The 27,186-nt window shown below is 42.1% G+C and overlaps 1 protein-coding gene across 5 annotated transcripts in view; it reads left to right on the top strand.

Moving 5' to 3' along the window:
• RGS7 (regulator of G protein signaling 7) overlaps nt 1-27,186 on the top strand; it is a 130,720-nt gene that overhangs the window by 60,338 nt on the left and 43,196 nt on the right. For all 5 annotated transcript variants that reach the window (XR_009557374.1, XM_035108367.2, XM_035108371.2 and 2 more), the window contains exons 3-4: nt 1,725-1,821; nt 25,496-25,546. Coding sequence is in view for 4 of the 5 variants with exons in the window: in XM_035108367.2 (XP_034964258.1) it covers nt 1,725-1,821; nt 25,496-25,546 (148 nt within the window). In the remaining variant the exon portion in view is untranslated. The remainder of the gene's footprint in view (nt 1-1,724; nt 1,822-25,495; nt 25,547-27,186) is intronic.

The following is a 27,186-nucleotide window of genomic DNA, read 5'->3' as shown; positions in this document are numbered from 1 at the left end:
ACAATTCAAAGATAAGTAAAATTGTATCAGTTTTAGACCCCTGAGTAGTAGTGGTTGCCAGGACATTACCCTATTCAGATTCTGATTTCAGACATGGTGATATTTTGGTATGCCATGATGTTTAACTGGTGATATATCACAATATTGAAAACCAGTCCTAATCCAACATTTTAACATCCAGTAAACATCAAATCCAGATTTTCTGACATTTGCTGGAAACATAGGTGTCCTTCATCTGTATGTCTATGTTTGCTAATTTCTGTTGCAGCTCTGTGGTGCAAACAGCAAGTTGCTTATTTGTGCCCCCCCCTTTTCTGAATCTCAGCAGCTATTTTGCGCCTTGCACACATGAAGGATTTGTAGCCTTCTGAAAAGAAAGGTTCAGACTGAAATGCTCTGCTGCATTGTCAGAGCTGGTCTGGTTTAAACAGATAAGGAGATAAATGAACCACAAGAGGCTAAATGCCAAGGCAAAGCAAAAGGAGCTTATCCTTTACAGTGGAGTTTAGGAAGCAAACAGCGGCATATCAGCAAGGGAGGAAATTTATGCCAGAGAACAGCTGCCACTCCCCAGATTAGACTACTTGATCAAAACTAGAAGAAGATTTCATTGGATTGCCCCAATTAAGCTATTACACATGTTCCATTGTTCTAGGCAGTGAGTGGTGGAGAAGAGATTTGGGATACAGGCAGGAGGCCCTAATGTTTTGCAGAGGAAATTAATGCATGTTTGCTAAATGTAAAGAAGACAACACAGAAACTGGGATTGCACATGATGGAAATAGAGCTGTGAGCCAAAAGGTACTCAATTCAATGGGACATATTCCCCAGCTAAGCATGTATAGGATTGCAGCCTCCTTTTTGTAAAATAAGATCAATTCAATGCCAAGAAAAGCCTATTATACAGCATTAATAGGGAGATATGGTACGTGCTCTCCTAGCCATGTGACTTATAGTGAAGGTGATATTTGGTGTGACCTTGAACAGAGAATGGTGGGGAGAGATTTTGTTGGTTCACTATTGATGTGGGATTCTGTTTCCTGGTTTTTTCTAACCATTGATATGTTGTAATACACACAAAGGTGGGACAGTTAGCCAGACTTTGCATGTGAACACAGTGGATCTTCATGCTGATAACAAGCTGCTCTGAAAACTCTACTAATCTTAAAAGTGGGGAACTGCAAAACACTAGCAGTCCTGGAGCCAGTCATAGTGGATGGTCACTAGACAGTGTCTTGAGATTGCTAGTGTTACCTTTGTTCCTCTGAACCTGCAAGGCCCTGGGTGACTTCTTGTAGAAGCTCAAAAAAATAAATAAAAAATCCTTCCAGTAGCACCTTAGAGACCAACTAAGTTTGTCCTAGGTATGAGAAGAAGTGTGCATGCACATGAAAGCTCATACCTACGTATGACAAACTTAGTTGGTCTCTAAGGTGCTACTGGAAGGATTTAATTTTTTATTATTATTGCATCAGACCAACACGACTACCTACTTGTAACTTGTAGAAGCTGTGGGAGAGGTTTCTTGTTTTGTTTTATAGTTTTTCACCATTTCATCCTACTGAACTTTTCATAAACTCCACCTATTGGATATCTCATTAGAAACAAATATAATCTTCAGGTGCTGGTTCTTGTTTTTGTGTGTGAGAAAATCAGTTACGTCTCTTCGCACGATAATTGCAGTGATGCAATTTGTTTGTTTTCTTTCTTTCTCTTTTGCACAGATGGAAGATGTCATAGCTCGTATGCAAGATGAGAAAAATGGGATTCTCATTCGTACAGTCAAAAGTTTCCTTTCCAAGATTCCCAGTGTCTTCTCTGGTAAGGTTTAAAATGTACCTTATGTGCTGTTGGAAATGCATTGGCTGTAACAGGTATATGTGGACGATGATAGCTCAAACACCTAGTTAAAAACACAAAGCAAGCAACGAAGTCATTAGCTCCATGACTCTGGAACCATCTGTTGAGTTGTGAGCGCTGTTATGTGTATTCAATTAAATAAAATTAATCAAGAGGATGATAGGAAGATGGCATTGCCACCATTCAGGAGTTCCAGGGGACAGGCAAATATTGTTGATGTACTGTAGAGCTAAAAGTTCCAGATGTGGGTGGGCAGATTAAGGACATTAATGGAGTCTCTGCAGCTGACAAACTGGGAGATAAGGCCCAAGGAGGTTGTGGATCCCCAGCAGGAAAAATAAGGAGACAAAGCAGAAAGAGAAAGAGTTGGAGGAAGAAAGGAGGAAGAAAGGATCAGCTGGGGAAAAAAAGAAGCTTTCCTTGCTGGGCTGCTGGATATTCTTCAGCAGTGAAGAATACTGCTGCTTTTGAACTTGAGTCAAACTCAGCTCCCATCCACCCTTCCCTTCCCTCATTGGGGAAGTTGGGGGCGTAACTGAAACTGTGCCAAGAGCCCCCCCCAATATAGCAGATGCCCCAATTGAGCTCCACATACATTGCATGATGTGGTAGTGTATTATCTTAACATCTGAGCATCTGAAGCAGGATCTTTGGGAATACAGGAGCAAAAGATTTGTACATTTCATGTGTAATGTGCTTTAAACAAAGAGAAGTAGGGAGGACAAGAGAGGCTTGGGGATGCAAAGAAGTGAAGGTGAAGTGATGAGTTTTTATGTGCGGGTGTGAACAACTGTTGAGAGGTGAAGGAGAAGTGAAATTGATTCATGTTATTTGGTTGCTTTTGTCTCTTTAACTCAAAGCATTTGCTGCAGAAGTTAATAAAAATTGTTGCTCCTTGATGCCAAGGTGTCTGGAAGAGCTAAGGCTTTGACAAGAAAATGACTTGCAAAATCAGATAGAATAAACTAATGTTTATTTTCTCCCAGATATTTGGCGGAAGGAAAAAAAAATCCTTTGAAGATTAAGCCCCACCTCAACTGCCTGCTGTTAGATCCAATTATGGGATTCCCTCTGGGGACAAGTCCTCCAATCCTATATCTATTGATAAAATTGATAAAAGTGTTTATATGCCCTTGAAACATAATTCTCCTGTTGTACAGATATCCCTGTGCAAATTCTTAATGGTTGATAATTAAATTAGCATTCCTGACAAAAATCCTGCCTACAGCTTCTCTTCTGAACACATTAATAACTAAACCCTAATTATTCAAAGTGAAACTAAGATGGAAATAATGTTTTCATTTAATGTTAATGGTACCCTAGAGTTGAATTTCCAAATCTACCCAGCTTCAGTTCTAAGTACTTTGGAACCAATTCAGAATCTCCTGATAAAATGCACTTTGCATCTTTGTTTTAGTGACCTAAATTTCAATCCTACTCATTGCCCAGGTGGTTAATCTAAATGTCTAAGCAAATGTCTACTTTGTTTGCTTAATTTCTTACAGGATTTTTGTAGTTTTTTTTCATGGTAGGATAGTTATACCACAGCAAGCTCAAAATAGTAAGATCAGGGATGGAAAATCTGGGCTCTCCAGATGTTGTTGGACTTTTAACTCCCATTAGCTCCAAGCAGCATGGTCAGTTGGTCATCATAGTCAATGTTTGATGTTTTATTGTTTTTTTAATATTCTGATGGGAACTGCCAAAAGTGGTTGGGGAAACCCAGCCAGATGGGCGGGGTATAAATAACAAATTATTATTGTTATGGGCATTGTTGTCAACATCTGGAGAATTACAGGGATCCTGGGATTTTGTTGGTAGCAAATATGAGGGGAAATGGATCACCTCCACATTTTTCATGACCTACCTAGGGTTAAAGCTCTGTGTTAAACCACTGAGCCTAGGGCTTGCCGATCAGAAGGTTGGCAGTTCAAATCTCCACGACGGGGTGAGATCCCGTTGTTCGGTCCTTGCTCCTGCCAACCTAGCAGTTCGAAAGCATGTCAAAGTGCAAGTAGATAAATAGGTACCACTCTGGCGGGAAGGTAAACGACATTTCTGTGCACTGCTCTGGTTTGCCAGAAGCAGCTTAGTCATGCTGGCCACATGGCCAGTAAAGATGAGCGCTGCAATCCCAGAGTCGTCTGTGACTGGACCCAATGGTCAGGGGTCCCTTTACCTTTACCTAGGGTAGAAGCTGCTTCACTTATCTCAAAATGTTTCATTTCAGTTTGTCAATTTATTGGAAGGTGATTATAATGCGTGGAAATTACAAAGGGATTTTCCTGCTAGACAGACTTAATCAGTAAACTGAGGAGGTGACTTCTTCACTTACCCATTAGAGAGACTAGTTAATGTTAAAATGGCAGGCTGGCCAGTCTCATCTTTGGATCTTTCCCTTTATATCCATTGAAAAGTTAGCACCCAGGCCGAGAAGCAAACATGTCCATGGAACTGGCATTCCTTAATTCTCAAGAGCTGCTGACAGGAAAGCGGCCATTTAATACCTTAATCACATGAAACAATCAACAGAGATAATCACACTGACAAGTTTAGGTGTCTTCTTGTCTGGTGCTGATTAGAATATCAATAATAAGAGGAGGCACTTGATTTATGCAGTCCAGGTTTCATTTTCAGAGCTGTGATTGCAGACAGAATGGCTTGAACTAATGATAAGTGAAGGAAATCTGATATATTAATCAAAGAAATGATGTATAATAGCTTTCTATGCTTGATATTGTTAAATAATGTAGAGCATTGCTTAAAAAATATCCCAAAGCTCTTTAAATGCATTTTAGACACCATGGGTTGGATCCAGACTTGTGCCCCATCTGCAGTATACATCCAAAGAAGAATCACAGCACTTTAAATAGCCATGGCACAGAATTCTAGAAAATGTGCTTTTTTTGAGGGTGCAGAGTGGTTTAACAATTATCAATCCCCTTTCCCAGGAAACTCTGGTAATTGCAGTTCTCTTGGGGTCTTCAAACAACTCTCAGCACCCTTAAACTACAGTTTGTGGGAAGCCATGGCTGTTTAAAGTGGTATGATACTGCTTTAAATATTTAGTGCCATTGGGACCTTAGTGATACTTTACATCCCATTGATTATGGTGGATCTGCTCTAATCATGACCAAGCCTAGATCCAAATTAGCATAGCAAGCTGCCTGACACAAAGGCAGACCATTGGTCTCTCTAGTGCAGGGGTTCCCAAACTAAGGCCCGGGGGCAGTCTAAATCCGGCCCACGGACAGTCCGGGAATCAGCATGTTTTTACATGAGTAGAATGTGTCCTTTTATTTAAAATGCATCTCTGGGTTATTTGTGGGGCCTGCCTGGTGTTTCTACATGAGTAGAATGTGTCCTTTTATTTAAAATGCATCTCTGGGTTATTTGTGGGGCATAGGAATTTGTTCATTTTTTTTTTCAAAATATAGTCCGGCCCCCCACAAGACCCCTGCTCTAGTGCAATGAGTTATTCTGTACCTTGACCAGCAGTGGCTTTCCAGGTGTTCGGGGGTGCCAGACACCTCTAATTCCTGGGTCCAGCAAGTGTTAGAAATTAATCAAGATCTGGAGTGTTAAACTGGGTGCCAGACATGGAACCCCTGGATTCAGCAAGTGTTAAAATATAACAGGCTAGCCTTGTGTGATGAGCCATTAAAAAAACAAAGGAAAAGTGATGTCCCATTAAGAAAGCTAAGGAGAGGGGGCTCTGTGCCAAAAGCAAATGAATGGGACCCCTTCTCCTGCCAGAGTTCGGAGTAGAGTTTCCTGTGATGTGACCTAAGGGGGAGGTTGTAGGTGGGAAAAGGCAGAGAGAGAGAGAGAGAGAGAGAGAGAGAGAGAGAGAGAGCATGAAAGCACACAATATTTGATTTCCGCTCAAATCCAAGGCTGTGGCTGTGGGAGAAGTAAGACCTTCTTGTGAGCCCCTCCATCATAGGTTCAGGTTGTATATACATGTAAACAAACCATATATCATAAAGACACTGCAGTCTCCACTGTGTCTCATTTTCAAAGGGAAACTTAGTCCCTGGGTAAGCACCTGGAACCCCTGGAATCTTGCACCACGCAGAGATTAGGGTGGCATGCAATATAGGATATCAGGCAGGGATCTTATGGGGATTGAACCAGGGATTTGCTTTCAAAGCAGATGGTCTACCACCAAGCTAGGGTCCTTGCCTTTACCCAATCCAATAGCTTATATATATATTTTTCTGATGGGTTATATATATATATATATATATATATATATATATATATATATATATATTATTTAAATGAGGTTTCACAATTCACCACAACGTAAAGACAAATCACCAAAGCAGGGGGAGGCGAGTGGGGAGTTCTTGTGGTGTGGCTGGTCCTCCAAAGCAATCTGGATTAATTAAACCTTTGTGTTTATGATCCCATTTTGTTAAATTAAATTATGCACTCTGATTTGATTTAACCCCAGTCTTTTGTTGAGAGAAATTTCCTGGATCTTCTTACAGATGAGACAGGGGTTAATGGCATTAATGGGGGCATTTGTTAGCTGAGGGTTTTGAAGACTAGAGATTGTAAATTTGAATTAAATGATTCAGACATACTCAATATGGATTAATTGATCTGTAATGAAGTCACATTTCCCTTTAATGCAGATTCATTCCTCCTGTGCCTACACAGCCTTGGATACCGCTTCTGGAAATTATACTGTGAAAACTGTTTTTGCTAATTGAAGGGCTGAATAGAGAGATCCAGGCATTCACTGGGCCTTCCCTGGCTCCCCCTCCTGATGCACCCCCTGTGCCCGCCCCCCGCAAGCTGAGGAGGAACTGCATGTGATATGGTGCTATAGCAAGTTGCTTATTGGATGATCCCACTCCTCTGTTTGTGGTCACAGCTGAAGCAATAACAGAGAAACCATCAAACAATTGTCAACAATTAGGGACATGGGTGGTGCTGTGGTCTAAACCACTGAGCCTCTTGGGCTTGCCGATCAGAAGGTTGGCGGTTCGAATCCCCGCGACAGGGTGAGCTCCCGTTCCTCTGCCCCAGCTCCTGCCAACCTAGCAGTTCGAAAGCATACCAATGCAAATAGATAAATAGGTACCACGCGGTGGGAAGGTAAACAGCGTTTCCGTGTGCTCTGGCTTCTGTCACAGTGTTCCGTTGCGCCAGAAGCAGTTTAGTCATGTAGGCTATATGACCCGGAAGCCTGTCTGTGGACAAATGCTGGCTCCCTCAGCCTGAAAGCGAGATGAGCGCTGCAACCCCATAGTCGCCTTTGACTGGACTTAAACATCCAGGGGTCCTTTACCTATATTAGTTGAAGGTTGTGAAGGAGCATAGTAGGTTTAATTCAGCTGTTGGGCATTCCATTTGCAAGTTTCTTGGTAGGGCAATAACATCACGTAACACTGAGATTTGGGAGCAAGTTCCAGAGGGGTCATTGCATTAGTCTTTTGCAGCAGAAACATTAAAAAGTTTTGGCAGGGGCTGTTGTGAACTAAGAGATGTTGCCTCTTAGTACCTGGAATACCTGTTGTAAGAAATGTGGTGGCATTTCAGATCTCCAGTGGCCTGTCATACAAATATAATTCAGTAGATGGTAACAGGCTCCTGTCTTAGTCTTTGGCTTCTTATCCACTAGAATTCTAAGCTTCATCTATCACACACCACTTTCTGGTAAAGAGAGATGTCAGTAAATCCATAGTGACATGTTAGAATGCTGTTTACACTTGTGCTTATGGGAAACATATGTTGCATGATTTCCCCCCCCCCCCAAGTGCTGTGTAATTTATATCTTGTAAAGGCAAACAACATCCATTCATGCAGATCTGTGATATTTATTCAAGGGCCATTGAGGAATATTCTCCCAAAGCTTTGATTGGCCTGGTTAAAGTTTGCCACAAAATGTTTGCCCCCCCCCCCTTTATAACAGTCACTGCTTTTGTTCTCTTCAGTTTGGGCCCCCAAGTTGGAACTCTTAGATCTCACAATGAATTTTGTTTCGCTTGCTTGTGTTGCAGAAAGGTACTTTTTTTTGTATCTCCCTAAGATTGCTGAGCTAATGTACATGAAGTGCTTTGAACACGCAAACAAAGTAATACAGTATATAAATTGTTGTCATAACAACCTAAGGGTGCAATCAAAAAGCTTAAAATCACTATTTTGGGGTTAGGTTTCCCCAAAAGCTCAACTATTTGTGTTTGTTCCGAAAAACAGCTGAACAATTTTTGGGCCTTTCTAAACTTTGCGGGTGCTTTACTTTTTGGCAACCCTAGTTGGATCTGGAAGGACAGATCGTGAAGCTGAGGCTCCAATACTTTGGCCACCTCATGAGAAGAGAAGACTCCCTGGAAAAGACCCTGATGTTGGGAAAGATGGAGGGCACTAGGAGAAGGGGACGACAGAGGACAAGATGGTTGGACAGTGTTCTCGAAGCTACGAACATGAGTTTGACCAAACTGCGGGAGGTAGTGGAAGACAGGAGTGCCTGGCGTGCTATGGTCCATGGGGTCACGAAGAGTCGGACATGACTAAATGACTAAACAACAAAGTTGGTACTATATAACTAGCAGTGATGACAGAGGCAGCAATATAGCTCAGTTGGTAGAGCTCTTAATCTGAGGGTTGTGGGCTCAAGCCCCACATTGGGCAAAAAACTCTTACATTGCAAGGGCTTGAATTAAATGACCCTAGTGGTCCATTCCATTTCTGCAGCTCCATGATTCTGTGATAGGACACAGTTATTATTTTTTAGAAGATTAGTTTAGATTTCACCCGACAATCTCAGTGTATCCCTGGTGGGAAGACTTTCTGGCCTGTGATTAGTAATAGCTGAATACTGCTTTCATTAAATGAAAAGCCTTCCTTTAAATAACACTAGCATTCAGAGATGATTTGGCTCTCCCAATTTCATTTTTAAAGAGTGGACATAAATTAGCATTGCCCCTTTTATAGTTTACTTCAAAGCCAGAAACCGGTCAAGATCAAGGGTCACCTGTGCTTTCAGAGAAACCAAATGAAAATTGTACGGGTTGGGGTGGGCACACCAAATCTCATTAAAAGGTTTTGTTTGAGTTTGCAATTCTTCATTTCTCATGATTACTTTCCAATCCAGTGGATTGAGCCATCTGGAGCATTAGCAGAGAAGGCAGAGCAAATAAACCAATGGAAGCCTGTGACAATTTTGCAAAATTGTCACCACAGACTTAAATGTAACTTATTAGGAATGTCCTTTTAAAGTATTCTGATGGGAAGACATCCATCTCTACTGTTAACACCCATCACTACTGTTAGTACCCACTAAGAAGATATAACATCCCTGCCCTGCCCCACTTTACTATTGGTAGCAGCAGCAAATCAACCCTAGTGTGTAGTGGTGCAATGGGTCATTGTGTCTACCTGTTAGCCAGAAGGTTGATGGTTCAAGCTCACCTAGGAACAGCCGTGGGCAGGATTCTATGACAAAATGAACCTTGAAGCCTGCTGGTCTGCCATTGACTAGAGGAAAACTATGTGAATAGACTATGTGAATGATTTGTGGCATGCTTCATTGATAGAGGTGCAGTTTGAATCACAATTTCTGCCCAGAAAGCTGTCTGCGGACAAACGCCGGCTTCCTCAGCCTGAAAAGCAAGAAGAGCACCACACCCCACAGTTGCCTTTGACTGGAGTTAACCATCCAGAGGTCCTTTACCTTTCCTTTCTTTTACCTTTTCCTGAGTGAAGCCTTTTGGCTCAGATTGTTCCCATGGATATGAGTGCAGTTCTAGAACATCATTATGTGTGTGTGCGCGCGCACAAACGTTTTCTGTTACTATTTTACACAGGCAAGCAAGCAAGCAAGCATGTTGTTGGATTAAATGACCCTTGTCATTTATGTTGTTGTTGTTCCAGTTTGCAGAAAGACTGACCATTAAACGATGGTGTTGATTTTCCTCTCATCCCCGCCTTGTCTCTGGCTCTTGAACATTCCCAAGTGCAGTGAAGGGGGAACCATCTTCTTTTCCACCCCAGAATTGCAACCTTTCATGCTGGTGGCCCATAAATAGTATAGGTCTACAACTAGATTTATTCAAGTTATCTCTCCTCTTTAAAATCACCATGAATTAATGCTTGCTCTGTGCTCTGAAGAATAAAAAACACGAGGACCTTGTGAGTCAGCCACTGATGCACAGGCACATTTAATGTTTCTAGGTAAATGGTATCTGTGTCTCTCAGCCATCTGTTCTCTATATTATGACGTATACAAGGCTGACTGATCTTGTTGGCTGAGTCATCTTGTTGATGCTGCCCCTGTAGTTCCAGGTTGTTTCAGTCTGATAAGTGCTTCACACATTGAGGGGATGGCATGCAGTCATTTCAACACTGGGGCAGGCTCCAACTGTGACAGTCTTCTCCCCGCCCCACAATAACCAGCCCTGGTGTGAGTTTAAAAGGCCTGTGGGTCTTTGAAGGGCGCTGCAGTTGCAGTTCTAAGTTCCAGCATTCAGATAGACTGCTCCTGCTCAAAATTCTTACTGGGTCCTCTCATCCCATGTTGCTGCTCAGTGTTGTCTCCTTTGCCACAAGCAACAGGGCTGCAGGCATGGGGGCTACTATGAATCCACAGTGGTCCCTTGCCTGGTGCCCACATTAAGCTTAGGAGAAAAATATTACATGAGACCCCCGGGCAAAAGAAGTAGTTTTTGCTCATCTAGCTCAATGTTCTTCTACAATGGCTGGCAGCGGTTCTCAACTTTCCCCTCAGCCTAAGCTACCTCACAATGTTGTGTGGATAAGTTGTTTGGTGGTGGTGAGGTGCTCTCCTGAACTCCTTGCTGGGGGAGCAAAATAAAAACAGCAAATCTTTCTCATTCCACAGGATTATTCTTTATGTGTCTAGAAGTGGAACATAAGAAGTTCTGCTGATTGAGACCAGCACGGCTAAGCCCATTCTTTCTACTTTCCCATATCACTCTGCTCAGCTTCTTGTATGTTAGGTAATGCACAATTCTTTTCACTTTTGCATTCTGTTCCCTGTGATTTTGTTCCATCTATTTATCCTGCCTACCCACCCACCCACCCACCACTTGCCATCAACCATGTGCACTCTTTCACACACCCCTTCTCTGTGTGCAAATTTCAAGACGATCTGCGTTTGCGTAGTCGCTTGAGAGCTAGTCATTAGGGACTCAGCCATCCACCTCACCATTTAAGCTAAGGCATAAAGCATGCCTACAGAACTTGTGATTCAGGAAGCTGCGTGCACCAACTATGTTGGTGAGCTACATGACAGCTGCACTTTTTTCCTGGTCCGTAGCAAACTGCAAAAAACAAGAGCTCTTGATGGGTCATCATAGATATCTAGAGCTTGGTAGGTCACAATTTCTGTACGCCTGGCTTAGAGCCAAGGGCCCTAAAGCTTCTAATCACAGTGGAAGCTTGCAGGAACTGCCTTTTACTTCCATACCACTTGCTCCAAATTTTTGTTTGGCATGATATATTTTTCCCATATAGCTCTCAGCAGGGCTCACCACACGCTGTGAACTGGAATAACCATTCTTAATTATATACTTTATGTAAAGCACCCCCAATACAGTAAAGCAGGGATGGCTAATCTACAACCCTCCAGTGTTACTAGATTACATCATTTACCATCCCTGACCAGGAGACATGACAGAATACATAAATGATGTGCAAATAATTCATTGCTGTTGTAAGAAATCACAAGCAAATAGATCACTGGTTTAGTTAAGCCTAGTTATCAAACTTTAAATTATTAGATTCCAGAGTTTTCAATCAAGTGTTGTGAGAAATTAATCTCCTGGTGGTAATTAGGTTGAAAAAATTATCAATCTTGATGTGACTGTGCACTTAGGCCCTGGAGATAGAAGTATTATTAATGCTGGCCAAACTTACAAACAGTGAAATGCACGCAGATGGTAATTTCCAGGCTCCTGCAATTTTGTGTGATTGTGCCTAGTACAACGGAGGACAAGGAATAGCTGCTTGACTCCTATGCTCTTCAATCTGCCATAGCAACAGGATTGTTTAAACAACATTGCCCAGGATTGGCAGAACAATTCAAGGTTCAGCAGAACAGAACAAAATGTCTTGGAACAGGAATGCTCCCCTCCTTTTGCCTTTCCATTTGGTCGCTGACCTCCATTGTACACTCACAGGCAAAACAGGTTGGGGAAGTATTAGCTATATGAATTTCATGACCAACCAATGACTGTTCCCACCTATCTGTGTTTTTGGCTATGGAGTGAAGTCTGAGCTGTGACTGACAAGTGAATTCTGTGTTAGGAAGAAAATAAAATGGTATGCCTGGATAACAATATCATTAGGATTTGAAAGAAGGTACCTGACCTAGAATACACTCAAAGCTCAGTATGATGGTGCTTTGGTGAAGAAGACCAGTTATGGTGGACATTATTCAACCTGTATTTCAGGAAAACCTACCCACCATTTCTGAACTTCTCCTTGAGAAGCTCCTAATAAACTTCCAAGTTAGCAATGGATTCCCAGCAACAACCCTTGAAAACTACTGCACTAGTGAATTCAGCTGTTGCATCTAGAAACAGCAAATAAAGGTGAAACATAATTATTGTATGCACAACCCTGACAATACAGCACAGAACATTATTTATGGGCCTAAGGAGAGGGGAAATTATAGAAGGTCTAAAAATATACCAGGTCAACCATCACTTTAATTCTGTGCATCAAATCTTAGAAAGCATTTTATTATACGATGCTCAAAAGGGGGGAAAGACTGATTAATATGCTAACCCTGGTGTGCTAACCCTGGGGAATAATATAGTGTCACCATTAGGACTTAAGAGAAGGTTACAGACCAGCATTTGGGGCCAGTTAATGATCTACTATCCAATCTGATATTGCAAAACAAACAAAAAACAAATCAGCATACGAGGGCATATCTATTTCCTTGTGCAAACAACCACCGTAAATGGTCATGCATATTAGGTGACCCACTAGTCTCATCCTTTGTCGCTGATAAAGAAATCAGGCAAACTGGATTGCAAATGCTCAGGGCACCGGTGGTGTATATTGGATCTCCACCATCATGATTGCTACCAGTGTTCAAGGCACCTAGGGGAGAGGTATTTTCAGGGAAGAATTAGTGGGCTGGAGTGCTTATCTCTTCCCCTGTCTATCATTTCTGCTTTGCAATCCCTATCCAATTTTGCCTTAGAACATGCATGTCAGCAGGAGTTGGGAGTGGGGAATGGCTGGGGGAAATGGGGTGGAATGCATAAAGTGCTGTTATGGTCCATTCTTTCTTCCTTGCAAATTCCTCAACCACTACTTCCTCATTAGTGACAAATCTAGGTCTGAGAATCCTATACTTGCTGCCATGTGCCCAGTTCTGCCCTGGTAGTAGTGAGAACTGGGAAAAACCCTGGACCAAACCACAGCTGCTGCTGGCGCTCATTCCAAGATTTCCAGCACCTTGGGTAATTATTAGAGAAAATTATCACTCTTTCTCATTTCCCCAATCTTAAGTTCTTCACATTTCCACATCAATTTGATTTTTCTTTTCTTTTTAAGTCCTCATGAAAATTCACCAGCGTTTTGTGAATTTCTGCTAATAAACACATTTTTGTATGAATTCGCTCCCAATACAGTACGTATACTTTTATTTGCAAAGCAATTTCCCTTAATATAATGTTCTGTTGGTGCTATTTTCACTGAATGCACACTTTACCTTAGCATATGCATTTTTCTGCACATTACGTGGCTGGAGAACTGCATTGCAAAATTAAGAGAAGCGTGAATTTCAAAGGATGAGAGTGTTTTGGTTCGCGTATCATTCTGAAAAGTGCGAGTCAGGTTCACCATTAAATGCAAACTAAATTGATTTCCTCCCCCATCCCTAGTAAGTATGGCTTACTATTAGTATTTTTTTCTCAGAACAGTGTAAATGAACTAACCCACTCAAAAAGGAAAAACAAAAAGCAAGTGTGGTGCCAAAATCAATCCTATGTGCGTATGCCAGGCCCATTGACGTCAGTACTGCACAAGCTCTTCTCATGTCACAATTTTGCCCTTTAAACATCTATGCTTGAGTGCAAAATTGCTAAGAATAAAATCTCAAATGCTTTATCAAACATTTCCCTTAACCTTTACAAGCAAACAGGTTTTTAAATGGTCTTGAGGAATCTTGCAAATAGATATATTTAAAAATATGTGCAATAGATTATTAAGCTTTGAAACTAATATAAACTGTGGTTAGCTTAATTACACAGCAAAAATGTCTGGCAGAAAGAGAAAACAAGCCAGGTTTGCATCAAATGTGCTGTGAAAGTCAGGCCTGCTTTTCTGTAGCTCTTTCCAGACAATAAATATCCATTGTCTTATTCTTAGCCATTACTCACACTCGTCTTGATCTATCTGTAGTAGCTAGATGAGTAAGAGTTGCACAACAGCTCAGATGTGACCTAACATGTTTTCGTCTGATGTCTTCCAAGTATATATTCCATGGGGGACAATAAACTAAAAGGTAGCATGTTTAAAAATAGATGCGAGCAAATGACCATCTTGTAAAAGATACAAATAATGACCTAATAACAACTAACCTAGTAATACTATATAACACAAACTGCACAATCAATAAACAATTAGGCTGCAATCCTAAAGGAAGGGAGAACTGAATAGTAGATAGATCACATCATCCAGTGATAAACTGTGAGGAAAGAGTGGCGCTCTTGTGCTCCTCCACAAGAATTGAAACTATTCTTCCATTCTTCCTGAAGGTTGCCAGGAACAGTATCCTTCAGCCTGGGTAAACAGGAACATTTTAAAAATCATCTTGAAAGTTAATAATGATGGAGGCAGACACACCTCACCAGGGAAGGCACTCCAAAAATGGGGAACCACCACTGAAAAGGCCCTGTCACAGGTCAACACCAATTGGGTAGATCTCAGTGTCAGGAGCACCAGCATCTACTCATAGCATGGAGTTTGTGGCCCTCTCTTTTTGTGTTTCTGGAATGAAAAACTGACAGATATAAAACTGCTATAGTGACAGGGCAGGCTCACTTTGTGGAGGTTTAAATAATCACATAGCACGGAGGAGAAAGGAGGTTCAACCAGGAGATCTCATTTTGCAGTGGAGTACAGAGTGCATGGAGTTTGCCCTCCGCTCAGACATTTGCTGTACCGTGACAGAAATATCTTGAACTACATCTCTAAAAATAGAGGAACTTCAGAAGATTCTGTTAACAAAAGCTACAGAAAGAACATTCTCAGATTCTCTCGCCTGCCCTGTTGAGAGTAACATTATAAAATTCAGAAGTCAAAATAAGCTAAGCTAAGGTCTCAGAACGAGAAGAAAATTCCATATCAGTCTGTTGAAGCACAAAACAACAAAGCTTTCAGGCATCTTCAAGACTAAGAAATGTATTCTGGCACAAGCTATTGTATGCCAGTGTCCACTTCTTCAGATGCATGAAGTCTTGTATAAGGGACTAACCAGGGCTGCAGTTAGGCTTGGGGTTTAGTGAGTAAGTTTTCCTAGTTATAATGCTAGCACTTCTGTACTGACTTCCAACACTGCTTTTTACACTGCAGTAAAAAGCATGAAATTATAATGGAAAACTCCCATGATTTTTTGAGTTAACAGAATTGCAAACTGATTTTTTCCCCCGAATGGAAAAAATGGAAATAGAATGCTAAATGTCCAGTATATTCCACTAGATAGACAGGAGTGGCCTTTAAGTCATGTGAAAGATAACATAAAATGCACAGTTTTCAGTCTCAGGCAGAAGTCAGAAAATTACAAGTGCCACTGATGATCCTTTAAAATACATCAGAAATATCAAACTTCCTGAAGTTTTCCAATGGTTTTTCAGAGTAAGTCCTGTACACACTTGCATGGGAGTAAGACCTATTGAACCCAGTGGGTCTTACTGCTGTGTAGGCATGCGTCAGAATTGCATTGTTAGGCACTTTTTGAGTTTTATCTCACTTCAACTACTGAAGGGGAAAGGTGCCATTTAAATGTATTTAATAAAACCTGAACACTTATTCAATGTGTTTCGAACCTTAATCAGGGAAACAAACTGTTATTAAGAAGATGCTTTGTTACAGTATTCTAGATTTCTCTGGGGAACAGCCAGATAGCCTTGAAATGTGTCATGTACCGTAATCAGTAAGGATTTATTATTTGCGCCTTGGGGCTTGTCCCTTTTGTTTTCTCAAATCATCCCTCAGCCACAAACTCACAAGATGGTATTAAACAAGCTAGTATCCTCTCAGCCTCTTTTCCCCACCTGCAATCTGGGAATAAAAATACAGGCCTACCTTACAGATCTGTTGTAAACACTGCTGCGATAATATACACAGATCAGTTTGAAATGCCAAAAAACAGCAATAACACCATATTATTAAAATGAATTTTGTGCCACAGTCTTAATTCATTTCTTTTGTTACTTGGGGGTTAGCCTAGCAAGGCTTTAAAGAAATTGTCTTCCAGGTAATTACATTTAGGGACACAGGATTAAGGTGGGTTGTTGTTTCGACCATAATTGTTCTAGTTTACAGTATATTCTTGTAACTTATGATATTGTGAGCTGACCAAAATGCTAGCTAGTGCTGCTTGGATGACAGTGGCACCACTGTCTTTGTCATTTGATGTTATTGCCAAATAATCACTGCAGCATTATAATGGGTGGTGAAGGACAAGTTGCCCTGAAGGCATTTTGATTACTACCATAGTTATTAATAATAAACATTTAACAATGGGACGGGACCTTAGCTCAATGGTATAGGCACATGCTTTGAATGAAGAAGGTCTTAGTTACAAGCTCCGACATCTCCTGGAAGGTCTGGGGGAGTGTCCTTTCTGAAACCTTTGAGAACCAGTCAGTCAGTCAGTCAGTGTAGATACAATACTGAACTGGATAGACCAACTGTCTAGCTCAGGATAAAGTAGCTTCCTACATTCCTAACAGTAATAGCAACCTTCTTAAAGAAACAGTAATATGTTAATAAAGGTAAAGGTGCCCCTGACCATCAGTTCCAGTCATGTCCGACTCGGGGGTTGTGGCGCTCATCTCGCTCTATAGGCTGAGGGAGCCGGCGTTTGTCCGCAGACAGCTTCCGGGTCATGTGGCCAGCATGACAAAGCTGCTTCTGGTGAACCAGAGCAGCACACGGAAACACTGTTTACCTTCCCGCGGAGCGGTCCCTATTTATCTACTTGCACTTTGATGTGCTTTTGAACTGCTAGGTGGGCAGGGATTCGAACCGCCGACCTTCTGATCAGCAAGCCCTAGACCAGGGCCAGCTCCAGGGGTAGGCTGGGTGGCGCGAGGCGCCAGGGTGACGGGCCAGCAGGGGGGCGCCGTGCGCTGCGCCCGCCCACTGGGGCAGGGGCACCGGAGCGATCTCCGCACCACGGCGCCAGGGTGCCCGACCTGCTCGAGACGGCCCTGCCCTAGACTCTGGTTTAACCCACAGCGCCACCTGGGTCCCAAATGGTTACGATTGTATGGGGATTGACAAACAGCTGAGGGAAACTAGTGCAATAAGTGACTAGGCACTACAGTACAAATATAACCTTAACCACCAGAGATGCTCATATTTTTTTTTAGAATTGGTTCTCGAGGATCAGCATGTTCTTACAGTTCAGGGCTGTCAGGCTGTCTGGTTTATAGTGACAGGGTTTGCTCTTTTAGGTGGCACTTTTGAAATCCGGCATAACAGACAACTTTCAGATGATAGTCTTGGCTAGTGCATTCACATGAATGAATATGAGACCAAAATAAGGTTTGGCTACAAACTTACATCATCTGTACATCAGAGGTAACACTGCAACAATCCTAGTGGCTCCAACCAACTTCCCAGATTTTTAGATTCTTAGATTTCCAGGTCAGGTCAGTTGCAGGTTTCGTTAGTCTTACTCTAAGGTTATGTCAGCAACAGTCTGGTGTTCAATAGAGATCCACATAGAACAGTTCACACATTAATGAGAACATGAATGACAATTCTTGCAACTTACTTAATTTAACCTAATGATATAAATGGGTAACTGTGGCAAATGTAATATTCTAATTGTAGGTGTGTGGGAGCAGGAAATGTAGAATGGGACACCAGCTTGTACAGAAAGTCTGATTAGCTGTCAAACTATAATAACACGGATAGATGGATGACATGTTCTTCTTTCACAGAAAAGTCTTGCAAGTATGAAATCATCTTGGCTAACCTTGCTTCTTTGTTCATATTAATATTTGCATGTAAACAGGCTGATAAAAAGTCATTCAGGCTGCTTTCCAGATAGTGAGTAAACAAGGAAACAGGCTCAAGTTCATTTTATGTAGCATGAAAATTGACTAATTTAAGCAGATTTGCTATGCACATACTTAAACTTCATCCATTGTCCCACTGACCTCTTGCAGAGCGTTAGAGACAGGAAAACAACAACAGGTGTTTTGTTTCATAAGTATGTCAACCATGTTGTTAGTGAAGAGCCCCGTTGAGGGGACTTGAAGCTGAGGAGACTTATTGTACTTTAGCTGTTAAGGTACTCTTGTACCTTGAAACAGAAAGGCCACCCCACACATCAAAACATACTTCTGCATGCAAATTGTTTGCATTAGGCTGCAAGTCATAGTCAGCCAAGCACAATGGAGCTGGAGCACAACAGGATAGATACTGAAGGAGAAGCTCAGGTTGTAGACTAGTAGACAATGGGAGAGTTTGCACAAAATGTTAAATTATGTTTTGGTGTTACAAGGATGAGCCACAGTTTACATGCTGACTCTACACCTCCTCCATTGTGGCCCCAAGGAGGAGACTGGAAACTTCCACTTCCAGGTTAAATTAGCCACACTTTAATGTTTCATCCAACCTCTAAACTATGGTTATACCTAACCAGCTTGTGGACACAAACCAACTTCTTATCCTACAGTTTCAAGTTGACTTGTTTCAGTAACCTGTAGTTAACGGTTAACCACTGTTTGTTGGGTTCAAAAGAGATGGCAAGTTGTGTGTAATCAAAAATGGAAGTGAAAGCTCCTGAACTTCTCATCTTGGCCATGTCAGGGGAGGAGGGGGAGCGTGTAAGTCCTAGGCTTACCTAGGCTTGTTCTTGTATTGCTAAACTGTGACTAACAGTCAAGCAGCTGTTACTGTTTTATGGGGGAGGTTATTGATGTGCAAATTGCAGTGTTACTGATGCTTTTTAGAGAAAAGGATTAGTTCAGTTTCTGCGTGGAATATACAGGAGATAATGTGAAAACATGGCTCTGTTGTGACACTGTTAATGAAGGCTAATCGAATAGCCCCTGTAACTGAGCCTGCTGCTGTGCTTTCCAGTCTCCCCCTTCTTTTATGAGTTTCTTGCAACTGAGCTGTGAAAATTTGCGCTCGGTTAACACACAAGAGCTGAACCACCTCCAGGGAACAAAGGAGCTTCTGCACATATTTTTAAAATAGTAACCATATAAATACTTGGAACTACTTAAAGTGGCTTAACATTATTAGATGATGGTGGGGAAACAGACTGGTTACTTCACATCTTTTAAGAACGTTCAGCCAAAGAAAATCATATTGTTCTTTTGTAGAGGCAACAGAAGTTTCATACCTGTTCTTAAGAAATTATTGTTCCTCCTTTAGCGTTCTCAGCAGCAACGGAGAGGTGATCAAATCAAGCAAGGCTCCTTTTCAGAACAATTTTTGCAGGAGTAGTTGAGCTTACTGTGAAACAAGTTCAGTTCAAGTGCACTTGATAAGAGTCAGATGATGCTTGTGGAAAAATATTGCTCTCCTTTCTAGTATGTAGAGGGCAGACACCATTTACTTTGCTACAAATCTCAAGGGGGCTGTTATGAAGTGCACAGTATGTGTGGAAGTCTGCAGTTGCAGGCCAAGGCTTCGGGCTTCCCTCTGTCTCCACCAACCGCTGTTGTGCCGCGACGTGCGGCGACGAGAAGGGCGATTTGCATTGTCACGTGCCTGGCGGCCGCCAATACTCAACACTGACCCGCCGGAAAGCAATATTTCTCCTCCTCTTTCCCAAAGCTCAGTGCAAACGAGCCTGGCGGCCGCCAATACACAACACTAACCCGCCGGAAAGCAATATTTGGCAAGTGTTTCTTACAGTCATAATTATAATATAGGGCGGCACAGAGTTAAATTTTTTAACTTTTTTAATGGTGGTGTGCCTCGTGATTTTTTTCACGGAACAAGTGTGCCATGGCCCAAAAAAGGTTGAGAAACACTGAACTAGATTAAATGAGGACACAGCACACTTGTCCTGATCCCCTGGCATACTACTTGGCTGACAGTGTGCCAAGACAAAGTTCCACACCCAGAAGCCAATCGACACAGTGAAGTTCCATTTCCCAAAAGTCAATCCATATGACAAACTCCAGAAGCCAATCCACACAGACCAAGTCCAAAGATCAGGAAACACAGCCTGCGGTCAGTCCAAGTAAGCCAAGATAGTAGTTCAGCAGTCAGTCTTGAAGTAGAAACACATGAAGGTCCAAGGAGCATCCCAGGCAAGGTCCCTCAGCAGGGGCAGACACAGTACCTCAGCTCTGTTGCTTTCTTATACTGTGTCTGCTGATTGCAGCATCAGGGCTTCATGAGGCATGTGACCTTCACCTGCTCCCAGCTTGCTCCAGCTAAGGAATCACATGACTCCTTCCCCACCTGGCCAGCTAGTGAATTAGGCTGCAGGCCCTGGACTGCCTCTGTTTCCTGGAGTGCCCCGTCCGCTGTTCCCTACGCCTTAGGACCATAGCTGCCAAGTTTTCCCTTTTCTCGCGAGGAAGCCTATTCAGCATAATGGAATTTCCCTTAAAAAAGGGGATAACTTGGCAGCTATGCTTAGGACCCGCCGTGTTCGTGGGGATGGAGGTCTCTCTGGCTCTGGTGAGGGGTCCCGCTGCTCGGCTTGCTGTGCACCAGCCCCTGCCCCATCATCATCCTCTGTCACCCTGTGATTATTGTCTACAACAGGCATCCCCAGACTTCGGCCCTCCAGATGTTCTGAACTACAATTCCCATCATCCCTGACCACTGGTCCTCTTAGCTAGGGATCATGGGAGTTGTAGGCCAAAACATCTGGAGGGCCGCAGTTTGGGGATGCCTGGTCTACAACAACCTCTCCTTCCCCACCCCCAGCTTGCTCCCATGTGACCCACTTCCACCTGTACCCCTTGCCAATATCCTCTTCCTCCTCGCCAAAATCCTGCCAGTTCATGACAACACTTGACCAGGACCCGATAAAGAAAACCAGGTAGGGGTTCCAGGTGCAGGTTGTTTAAATGCACCAGCAGCAGACCTGAGGGAAGCCTGCCTGCTTCACCATTCCTGCCCCCAAGGCCAGCCCTGCACGCAAGAATGCCTGCCATTGGCCAATCCAGCACCTGATAGGTGGAGAGGAGATTACATCCCCCCCACCTGCTCAGGTAGGTTCCCAACACCCAGAACTTCCTTGTCAGGTCCTGTGGGAGCAGCTGCTGGCCCGCAATGCTGCCACATCAAGGTGAACAGACTTCTCACATGCCACTGGATCTAGGTGCACGTGGATTGATGTGGTCAAGAAAAATAAAATAAATTTCAAATAATTCTATTGCATCCAAAGGGAATTAGCAGACTTATTAAAAATAGGTCTCCATAGAATTGGTCGCCATATGTTTGTATAAACAACACACTAACAACATAGCCTGGTTTGAGAAGAATTCACAAAAAGTTAATAAACATCATGCAAGCTGTCAGTACTAAGAACATGTGCTAATACACATAGTACAGCTAGAATGCAGTGAAATCAATCAGGGAAAAAGGAAGAGAAAGAAATTTGCTGTGACTAGGCAGTGGTGACTGGGATTTAATAATAATAATAATAATAATAATAATAATAATAATAATAATAATAATAATAATTTATTTATTTATACCCCGCCCATCTGGCTGGGTTTCCCCAGCCACTCTGGGCAGCTTCCATTAAGCCAACAACAGGGAGACCTGGTAGAAGTTCGTGGGGGCAGCACAGGCAAGGAAGTCCGTATAATTTATGATGGGGGTAGATTATATTGGTGTAACTCACCCCATCCCAAACTGTGCTTAGGAGCTGGGCTACAGCTGGCCCTGAGCTGGCCTCAGCCCGGCAGAGGGAAATTAACCCTTTAAAATAGAGTTTGGCTTACACCATCCCTTTTTGCCTGTGTAATTTCTGCTGGGTTGCTAGGTCATTTGACTGGGCTGAACGGCATTTGGAATAGCACTGATTCTTCTGCTGCCCCCCCCCATCTTTTTTCAGGACTTACCCTGGCCTGAGCTCATAAGTTGGCTGAGCTGGGATGGAGGACTTACACTGACATATCTCTGACTGATCCAGGAGGAGGGATATAATTTGTTTCTGTGGAGGTCCCTGAAACACTTATAAAAGCCCCGTTGAATTCCAAGGCGGAAGTTTCTTTTTGGCTTTTCAAATGCTCCAAGTGAAATATACTTATTTATATTCTATACACAGCATTAGGATCCTCACATATATACAATTCTATGAATCTATGATCACATTTTTTAAAAAATAGATGTATTTGTGGTGTGCCAATTTCCTTGACTGCTAGGTAACTCTTGATTTGCAATGACATAAATTAAAGCTGATTTTTTATTATTGACATTTAACTGTAATGAAAGGGTGTACTGATGATGCAAGAATAAATATTTTCTCTGCATGAGGGATAACTGTAAGGCCTATATAATTTAGGAATCTTGTCTTGCTAGATAATTTTGCATAATCACTTTAGTTCTATGTAGATGTGCATTAATGTCATTAAATACAGTTCTAGTTACAGGTAGGTAGCTGTGTTGGTCTGCCGCAGTCGAAACAAAATAAGAAAAAATTCCTTCCAGTAGCACCTTAGAGATCAACTAAGTTTGAGCTTTCGTGTGCATGCAAACTTCTTCAGATACAGTATAAGCTTAGTGGAATAGATTTGCTGATCATAATCATCTATAATAGCAACACCAAGAAAAATGAACCTAGTTTTTCACATGATGTCTGTATTTTTTTAAAATGTCAAGTGAAATTGTGACTAAAAACATGCCTCATATATAGTCAACTGCCATACAATATACTGTTAAATCCACATATAACCAGACATGCATAACGCTGATGAGTTTTTAAATTGTCTTAGTTTATTGCTGATTTTAATTTTTTAATGTTTTAAATAGTTGTTTTAAGGGTTTTTTTACCAATTTTTAAATTGTTTTATTATTTTTGTAAACTGCTTTAAGGTTTTTACAACCAAGCAGTGCACAAATTTTATGAAATAACAGTAATAAAATATGAAGCACACAAGATAATGCATTTTGTGAAGTCGGCATTGTACCTCTGGTTAAAGCTGAAAATTGGAAATGTTGAATTCCTGATGTTAAGCTGGAGTACTTGGATTTCTTTAGCTCCTCGGAAGTCACTGTGATTAAACTGCTTTAAATACATGAACAGCAGATTAACTGATCTGTGTACTTTAATTTGACTTGCCAACAGCTTTGACCAAAATATTCTCTCCCTTGGTTCATATCTGAAATGTTCTGATTTGAGTCTCTACTTTGTGGAAAAAGTGACCCCTGAAGCTGACTTAGTAATTTTCTAACATGTACCTTCCCGCCATCTTTCCATTGTGTAATACATCATCTGAAAAGTACAACAGAAACTTGATTCTGTGGCCACCACAGAAATGACAAGCCCAAAAATACTCGGCATAAAAGGAGATGTCTCATATGTGTGTATTATGCCTTTAAGGGGAAGGTGATGCCACCTCTTCTGTGAAGTGGGTGGACAAGTTTGTGGCGACTTAATAACCATCTTTGTTATTGCCTGTATTCCTTATTCACAACACAGGGTTATGCAACTGAAGTTCTAATTGGAATTTGCAATTAGAATAAAGTTTTAGAGCTTTATTGCTTAGCCCAAGTTTTGCTGTACATTTAGTTCATGAACTACAACACACACACCCCAACTTATAACTTGCTAATGTATGTGCAAAACATTGCGTGGAGGGGGTACCAATTGGTGCAATGACTGAGAACACTTCAGGACATATGCAAAAAGTTGCTCTCTCTACACCACCCACCTTATACATTTGAAGTGCATGGCTTCCCCCAAGCAATCATGGCAACAGCCCTTCAAAGAGCTACAATTCTGAGAGCCCTTAGCAAACTACAGTTTCCAGGATTCTTTGGGAGAAACCATGTGCTTAAAATGTATGGTGTAGATGGGACACAAGGGTGCAAGACACACATAGCAGGCCTCAGAGGTAAAGAAAATGCACAACAGGAAAATCCATGAGCAATGTTCAATAGCTAGATAGGAACATAGTTGAGATTTTTGGATTTTAAGCTGTTTTTACATGCTTGTAACAAATAATAAAATCAAGAATGTGGAATAAAATGCCGCATTGTTTTTATCTGGGATGCAGAACAAACTAACGGTGTCTGCAGCACAGGGACAATTTTTGTAGGCATAGGCAAATCTGTCAATTTGAGTTTTTTGCTTTCTCATTTTTCCAGTCTTCAGTTCCCCATTTCCACACCAGTTTGCATTTTTTATTTTATTTAAACAATATCCAAATTATTGGAAACAATGAGAGGAAAAGCAAAGGGATTAAACTATGCAAGTTCTCCTTGATGAGGAAGATCATATATATATATATATATATATATATATATATATATATATATATATATATATAAGATCTTCCTCTTTATAGGTTTTTTCCATGTATACATCCTCTAACAATATTTCACTAACAATTTTCCATATTCCCCCCCTCCTCCCCTGGACTTCCCTCATATTCCCATTTTGATTTATTTCCATATTACTCACCCTGCATGTTGTTTCCCAAAATTTTCCCAATACATATAATTTTACTTTTTGTTATATACAATTGTGTTTGTTTATTCAAACCCTGCCAGTGAGCCCAATTCTTTATGTTGTTTCATCATATACGTTGTAAATGGTTCCCATTCTCTTTTAAAGTCTTTGTTATCCTTTTCATGTAAGTTATCTGTTAATTTTGCCAGTTCTGCATATTCCATAAGATGAGAGAGATCTGATGCAGGGCCTATTTTATTCCCTGTATGAACATACAGTGCTTGAGCATAATACCTTGAAAATATAGGGAAACACAATGCAAGCTGCTATCAAATCTACTGCCAGAATGTAGGACCTGTGCAGAATGATGATGATGATGATGATGATATAATTAATTACTTATACCCTGCCCATCTGGCCGGGCCTCCCTAGCCACTCTGGGCGGTTCCCCAAAGAACATTAAAAACACAGTAGAATGTGAAAGTCCAAATGAAGTAAGCAGGCATCAAATAATTAAAGTGAAAGCCCATGTCAACATGCGTGCAATAAGGTCAGTGTGGTACAAGGGCCTCATCGTGACCACAGTGTCCGTGATAAATATTTCTTTGACAATGGGAAACAGACTATGTTCAGTTCTACATTTTTCATTTTGTTTTCCATGGAGCTTACTCCAAGGAAAGTGCGCATATTATTGCAGATTTAGCAGCTTAATAAAAATGGGCGCTCTTGGGGAAGCAAACTTTTCTAGAATGTCATACATGTTTAAAATACGGCAGCTGCATTTTAATTATTTTTCACATTTTTTTCTAGGTTCCGACATCGTTCAGTGGTTAACAAAGAATTTGTCTATAGAAGACCCAGGTAAATACATTGTTTTTGTTTATTGAACGCTATCCCCCTTTGTACTTTTGGAAAGCTGTCTAAGCTTCCTGTTGTGTCCATTGTAATCACAACATCATGGAAGATGGTTTCAGAGAGTTAGAGCATAGGTCGGCAATGTCCTGCCAACACTACAATTCTATGATTCTACCTTTGGCTCATTTGATGCAGATGAAGGGCATAAAAATGGTCTTCTCAGGGGACAAGTAGTACTGGGGGGTAGACATCTTTCTAATGCATCTGTTTGTTCCATTTATTGATCATGTCATATAAAACATGTTGAAGTGATTTAACAAAGAAAGCATCAGAGAAACATAGATAAAGCAATTATGCATATAAAAATAATTTCTACTAACAGTGCCACTGGGAAAAATGCCACCCTATGACTTAGCCCTGTTTCCATGGGGCCGTTCTGATACCAATGAGGACAGCTGCTGGTCTGCTGCTCATTGTGGTTCCAGCACCATGTGGTGGCAAAACATTTTTTGAGTAAAAGAGAGAGACTGGGAAAGCTTCTACAGTGGTGCCTCGCTTTACGAATGCCTCGCACAACGAAAAACTTGCTAGACGAAAGAGTTTTGTGTTGCGCGAGGCATTTGTAAGATGACAAAATTTTCTATGACTGCCGCTTCGTCTTACGAAGCGTGGCCATAGAAAGCGGCAAAGGAAGATCAGCTGTCAGTGCAGGAAGCTGACAGCTAATCTTCCTTTGCCAGGGGGAACGGAGCCGAAACGCGGCAGTGCGGTGGCTGCCCCTGCCTGTCTTCCCTTTGGCTCGGGGAAGACAGGCGGGGGCAAGCAGCGCCCGCTGTGATTCGGCTCCGTCCCCCGGAGCCACCGCACCGCCACGCACCACCGGCACAGAGCACAACTTCGGAGACCTCTGAAGTTGCGCTCTGTGTCGGGGGAGGCAGGCAAGAGGCAGCGGCGGGAGAAGGTCTCTCCCCCCCCCGCCGCCTCTCACCCCGCACCCCCAGCACGGAGCGCAACTTTGGAGACCTCCGAAGTTGCGTTCCGTGTCGGGGGAGGCAGGCGAGAGGTGGTGGCAGGAGAAGGTCTTCCGTCGTCGCCTCTCGCCCTGCACCCCCGGCACAGAGTGCAACTTCGGAGACCTCCGAAGTTGCGCTCCGTGTCGCGGGAGGCACGCAAGGCGGTGGCTGGGAGAAGAGAGCTTCTCCCCCCGCCGCCTTGCACACAGCCGGCATCGGACGGGGCTTCGGAGACCTTCTCCGAAGCCCCGTTGCATGTCGCTGCCAGTCCCCCAGAGCCTATAGGAACACATTGATTAAGTTTCAATGCATTCCTATGGGAAACTGGGACTCGCTAGACGAAAAATTCATTACACGAATTGACCCGTGGAACAAATTAATTTCGTCTAGCGAGGCACCACTGTACTGCCTTGTAGAACATGGTAAGCCCGTGCCCTTGAAAAACATTGAGTTTTCCCCAAGTTCATACAAAAGTCTCCAATTCCCCCTGCCAGCTAACGGCCCTGAGGAAGTGGAGAGGCAAAGTTTCAGACCATGAGAAATTAAAATATAAAGGGAACAAATGGTTTTGCAGTACTAAGGACTAAGCCTTCTAAAGGACTACGATTGTCTACCACAGCTTAGTCCTAAATG

This window comes from Zootoca vivipara, chromosome 3, assembly GCF_963506605.1.
Source record: "Zootoca vivipara chromosome 3, rZooViv1.1, whole genome shotgun sequence".
Taxonomy (NCBI): Eukaryota; Metazoa; Chordata; class Lepidosauria; order Squamata; family Lacertidae; genus Zootoca; species Zootoca vivipara.
Note: the sequence above shows the minus strand (reverse complement) of the source record. Positions and strands in the feature narration are given on the sequence as shown.